The 6000-nt window shown below is 44.7% G+C and overlaps 1 protein-coding gene and 1 non-coding gene across 5 annotated transcripts in view; one reads left to right on the plus strand and one right to left on the minus strand.

Moving 5' to 3' along the window:
• The window catches only part of TEX2 (testis expressed 2), a 56272-nt gene extending 52579 nt beyond the window's left edge, over positions 1-3693 (plus strand). For all 4 annotated transcript variants that reach the window (XM_054221454.1, XM_054221453.1, XM_054221456.1 and 1 more), the window contains 3 exons: positions 221-430; positions 670-790; positions 1632-3693. In XM_054221454.1, coding sequence (XP_054077429.1) covers positions 221-430; positions 670-790; positions 1632-1754 — 454 coding nt within the window. In that variant the 3' untranslated portion in view covers positions 1755-3693. The remainder of the gene's footprint in view (positions 1-220; positions 431-669; positions 791-1631) is intronic.
• A 1082-nt stretch (positions 3694-4775) lies between these two features.
• LOC128918186 (small nucleolar RNA SNORA50) lies at positions 4776-4912 on the minus strand. The gene has a single exon (XR_008469458.1). It is a non-coding gene; the product is annotated as a small nucleolar RNA SNORA50 (small nucleolar RNA).
• Positions 4913-6000: the final 1088 nt, after the last annotated feature.

A 6000-nucleotide genomic window follows, 5' to 3' on the forward strand; every position in this document is an offset into this window, starting at 1 on the left:
AATGCCGTCTGGGAAGGAGGAGTGTTCAGACTGGACAGAATTTCTGCCAGACGCTCATGTGCAGGCACTGGGAGGTGCTACTTGGACATGTGCATATGTATCTGCTTAGAATTTTTATATTAAAACCTAATGATTTAATGGGAAATCCATGGGTGTCTTAGCAACCAATAGGTTTAAGAAAACTGTCTTGGTGTACTCTTTTTCTATGCTCTATCTAAAGGTATGTTGGAGGACATCGGACGAGTAAGATCATGAGAATTGTGGATAAAATTACTAAGTCAAAATACTTTCAGAAAGCCACAGAGACTGAGTTTATTAAGAAGAAAATAGAAGAGGTCTCCAATACTCCATTGCTGCTAACAGTTGAAGTACAAGAGTGCAGAGGAACACTAGTAATCAACATTCCACCTCCACCTACTGACAGGATATGGTAAGAGCAATTTACTGCAGAAATGGGCCATGTTTCAGATGTGCGCTAGCTACCTAGAGGGATTGCAGCTAAGAAAAAAGGTAAAAGTGTAGCTGAAATGGGTTCTGGAAGAGGTGCGATACAAACTAGTTGTAAACGAGGTAGGAACTGCTATGAAGAGAACATTGACAGTTAACACATCTAAGTATGTGCTTCGTTGGAGAGTTTGTAATAAAACCTGTTGTGTGTCCTCTCCTAAGGTATGGCTTTCGAAGACCTCCCTACCTGGAGTTAAAAGCTCGGCCAAAACTGGGTGAGAGAGAAGTGACTCTGGTTCATGTAACTGACTGGATAGAGAGGAAACTAGAACAAGAGTTTCAGGTATGTTTCCTTTACATTTTCATTTCATTAATGGTAGTTTTGGTCTACTAGAGGGGTGGGGTTTTAAATTCTCCTGTTTCATTCAAGGCTAATCGGTATATCCTCTGCTGCTCCTGTTCAATGAACGTCTTGATGTCTCAAGACCATGTGTACATGTGGACAGAAATCTGTTTTAGCACTTGTCAGAATGATTTCAGAGCCAAAAATGCCATTTCTTTGAAATAGGTACCATGTCAGAATTTGTAGTACTTAAATAAAAACATGATCCCAGGTGTTCTTCGACGATAGAGAGCCAAACTGTTGTCTGGAATTAAAAGCAGATGCGGCAGTAAAGTGTCGTGTTACTACTTCCTTTAAAATAAGTAATTTTTAAAAATCATATTGACCTTAGTGGAAAACAGGGTAAAAAACCTCCAAATTTACAAATACTTGTGGGATAGGAAAACAGTTTACTGACCAGGTTCATTCCAGACCCCAACCTGTACAATCACCCAGGAATCAAACCCGCTTATTTCTTTAAAAATACAGTTTGAAGGTATATGGGTAAGAGCAAGAAAGCGGCAGAGTTAAGAAACGTTGGTATGTTTCTTATAGTGCTATTTCAGTTTAACGGGAACTGCGGAGATCGTCGTATTTCTGAGCTTCATCCTTGGCTGCAACACAACTAAATGGCTTGAGCTGATGGACAGTGTAGGGCTTCAGTACAGACACTGACTCAATGCTGAACTCAAGAACCTTTTATGTGGAAATTTGTTGCATTTTTTTAAGTAAACAAATCAGAAAAATAAGGTTTCAAATGGCATATGAAATGTAACTTGATTTAATTGCATCTTTTTCACAGAAAATCTTTGTCATGCCAAACATGGATGATGTTTATATTCCTTTAATGCACTCAGCCATGGATCCCCGCTCCTCTTCATGCCCTCCTCAAGATCTGATGACGGAGACCCCTGATCAGCCATGACACGTGAAGACTCTGGCAGTTTACAGTATTATAGAAGTTATTCTCATGGTTTTATAAACTGTGCTGTAGTTCTCATCCTTAACTTGCGCCACTTTTCCCCCCCAGGACTGCCTATAACCATACCTTTGTGCTCACTTGCCTGGTTATTGTTCCTGTGTGCTTCAGCTACATGAGGTTTCATTCCATTAAGCAGTTGATTTATTTTTGTACTGGCTGCCATCAGGATTTTAACTCGGAGGCTAAGATGCCCTGTTCTTTGGGGGAGGGAGGAGGAACTTAACTGTAATAGATCAAGGACCTTGACGACACACCTTTTGTTCAGCTTATATTTTCATGCTATTTTAATGTGCATTAAAGCATTGAAAGGTTGTTTGGCAGCAAAGGAACTGTGTGCCAAATGGAAAAAATCCTAAATAAGGAATGAATTTCTAAAACTGGAAGAATATTTTTCTTTCTCAGGCAGTTGGAGGTGTAGAATGAACTGTTTTATGTTCTTTCACTTCTGCAGTCAATAGCTTGTGTCAAGCAATCGAAATATGAAATGCTTTCAGGATAAAAGAATGTAAATTGGATGTATAGGTAATATTGTGATTCAATGTGGTATATACATATTATTTTTTTCACACAGAACTTGTGCTTTTCTTGGGAAGCAAGTAGCCATAAAACACACACAACTATCAGTGAAAGTAGGACTGTCAGATTTTTGTAAACGAGGAGAAAAAAGTTGGTAAAGCCATGAGACCAAACCATAGCAAGCCGCCTTATAGTGAGGTACAATCACCTTGGTTCATGATTAATTATGAATGTTTATAAAGACATGAGCACACACGTAAAATGTCAGTACTGCACATGACCAGAAGTACTTGGTTACCCTTCTGTGTGTAGAGCCTCTCGCCGCAGTGACACACACACCCAGTTTTTTCTCATAGGAGAGTTTGTTGCTGTGATTGTTTTCCATTGCACTGTGTTTACACGCGAAGCATGGGACCGAACTCTCACGTTACGGCCTTGCAACTCCAGGCATCAAATCGCTTGATGTTTGTGAGAACAGCTGTGGCTGAAAGATTTGGACCCCCGTGCAGTGGTTTCTTGGACTTTGTGGAATAGGAATTCAAGCATTACAGTTACTCAAGCTGATCGCGATGTAATTAAAGACTGTTTCTGCTAATTAATGGCCAAAACTTAGGGGGGGGAGGGGGAACTGCCTTTTATTTCTATCTGGTATGATGATTTGAGACTCAATGTACGCAGTAAATTCAATATTTGAACACTACATATCCACTGTTTAACACACGTAATATTTTTCTGATACCTGGGTGTTGCCAACTGTTCATGGATGTCAGAAAACCTTTTAGTTTACAAAGAAGGTGAGTTTTGGCTCTCCTTTTATAACATGATTTGCTTTTTTTTTTTTAGAAGTAATTTTTTAAGAACTTTTTTGTACTTTGTGTTGTCACATTTGATGTAAATCAAAATTTCCACATGTAACTTGATGATTTACCATCTCTAAATGAAGCTATTATATTGAAGGTTTTTTAAACAGCACCTTGCCTGAAACATAAAAGAAAACTAGCATTTAATATATTTAAAATTAATTCTATATTTGAACACTTATTTTGGTTACCTTTAATTGAGATATTAGTAGGTTATATTTGTTACCTGAACTCCTCCTTGACCATTCCAGGCTGTGTATATTCTGGGGTTTGCTCTGACTACATAGGCATTATTTGCCTTTCATGAAGTCTGCATGTCTTGTACGCAGGTCTTTTATATGATTTAATTTCTATGTGCAATAACTAAAGTCAAAGGACTAGATGCACTAATGTGTAAACAGATTTAGACTTATTACACAAGATTGTCATATTGCACTTCATAAACTGTGGGTAACTACAATCTGCTTGCTTTGTTTTATTAAATAAATTTATCCCATGTCAAAAAATTACTCAGTTAAGATTTATTTCTACATTGTGCTTAGCCACTATCTTCAGCAAGTTGTTTCAAAAACTTCATTAGAAAGGCAACTTCCTAAGATGACATAGTGTGCTATGTGCTTTTCAGATTACTTTTTTTATATATACCCAAGTTGTACTTAGTGGTTATGGCATATGATGATTTTAGGGTTAACAAATACTGAGACTGCTCTAGCTCTAACAGGCAAAAGCTCAAATTCAAAAGTTTTACTGTAGTAGAGAGAAACTAAATTTCATTGCAGCAGTTAGTATTCACATGTATTTTAAAATGTGATTTAAAAATGTATTTTTTCATTTTACACCTGTGAAAACGTTGAAACGACTACCACGAATTACAGAACAGAGGTGTCCTCTATAGTAGGATTGCTGGTGAAAGCCCCTCTGAGCTTAAGCATCTTTTACTGTCTTCCTAGACTTGACAGCTACTCCTGTACGTCCAGTCCCGGCACCAGCGTGGGTACAGATGTACCTTCCCCGTATACGGGAAACACTGTGCGTGACTCCAGCCCCTCTGCCCGCAGGACAGCACGAGATGGGAGTGGTGGAGGCCAAGCAGCTGCAGCTTAGATCACTGGGGTCAAATTCACATTTTGCTTCACATTCTCTTTACAGTGAGCATAAAGGATGACCAACACTGCTCTCCGGAGCACGAATGCATTTCTCCTGCTGAACAGCCAGCTCCCCTTCACCCAGGTGCTTTACTCCTGCAACACCTGGGCAGTAATTCCAGCACTTTTGCTACTTATGAGTTTTAAGTCCCCTGAACCACTTGAGGAACACTAGACGCAATGCTCTAGGCTGGCTTTAAGTCCTGCTGAGCCAAACAACAGAGCAGGAGTAACCTGGACACCCTTTCACGGTGGTTTTACCCTCTCCCATCGCACCACGCCAAGCAGCAGAGCCGCAGGCTCCCACTGCTGTGCAGGGGCGCACCCAGCAGCCCACGGCAGCACCCCCCGGCGCTCTCCTCGTCCAGGCCCCCGCCACAGCAGGTGCTGCCTCCCCGTCAGGCCGCGGCGCCATTTTGTGCGGCGGCGGGCTCGCCCAGACGAGCTGTCACTTGCTTTTAAAAGCGCCACCCGGGTCGGGCCGGGCAGCACCAGTTATGAACAAGCGCTTCGCTCTAGCACTACAGCTTGGCCGGCGGCGCCGCGGGCAGGGCACTCCGCCGGGTCAAAGGCAGTGCGGGCAACAGGCGGACGCGCGTAAGAACCAGCCGGAGACGTTCGCGGGGTGCACAGAGCTTTATTTGCCAGGCCGCTCCCCACACGGGCCCCGCAAGACACGGACGGAAGAGGGTAGTAGGTCTGCTTCATGCACGTCCTCACGCTCACGCGTGAAGAGATACCGGCCCAGCCCTCCCCCGCCAACGCTCACCTCCGCCCGCCGCGCTGACTGAAAGGCCCAACCTTTCTCTCGCTGCGCTTTATAAAGCAGCGGCACCCCGCCCCTCCTTGTCTCGTCCAATAGGATTCTACCCCGGGGGGGCACGTGCTGATTCGGGTGCGGGTGCGGCTGCGCGCGGGGGGTGGGCGGGGTTGGTGTCCGTAGCGGCTGGGGCGGGCAGAGGTGGCTGGCGGCCGTCGCTGGGGGAGGCTAGTCAGGCCGCGCCCCCCCGGCGCCTGGGGCAGCTTCGTTCGCCTTTTCAGCAACAACAGAACTCTTCATGAGTAGCTTGCTCTAGCGCTTTGTTACCGTTAAGAAATGGGGCTTAGTATTAAAAATGTAACAGTTTAGGCGCGGCTGGGCCTCCGGGCTGCCCGCCTCAGAGGTGGTTCCTCAGCCTGAGGAGAGGTGCCGGGAGGGTGCGGGGCAGCGCTGCTCTTCCCGCCCCGGCAGGCCTCCTGCCGGCTCAGCCCCACTTGTAGCGTCGACCCTGCCGCCCGCGAGGCCATATGGAGGGATTTGGATGAAATAACTGCAGTTTGGTGGTGGCCTAGGCAGTGTTGGCACAACTGTTGCCATAGTGGTCACAAAGTCTCGCGGCGGGCAGTCTGCTTGTTCTCAAATCCAAGGCCACCGTAAAGGAACACGTCTGTTGGCACCGCAGAACTGGAATCTCGGTGTGGTTTGTAGCTCTGGGATGTTTTTATGTATTCAAGCTTGTGGGTTAGATCCTAATTATGTCTCCTGCCCATATAATCAAAGGCACGCTCATTAGCAGAGGGAGCTGCCGGAGCGGATCTGTTGTGTGCCTGTTGCACACCGGGTACTCAGTGTGCTCTGCAGCTCCACTAACGATATCAGTATTTGAAAGCAAACAATATGTAGCAAGG

This window comes from Rissa tridactyla, chromosome 15 (assembly GCF_028500815.1).
Source record: "Rissa tridactyla isolate bRisTri1 chromosome 15, bRisTri1.patW.cur.20221130, whole genome shotgun sequence".
NCBI lineage: Eukaryota > Metazoa > Chordata > Aves > Charadriiformes > Laridae > Rissa > Rissa tridactyla.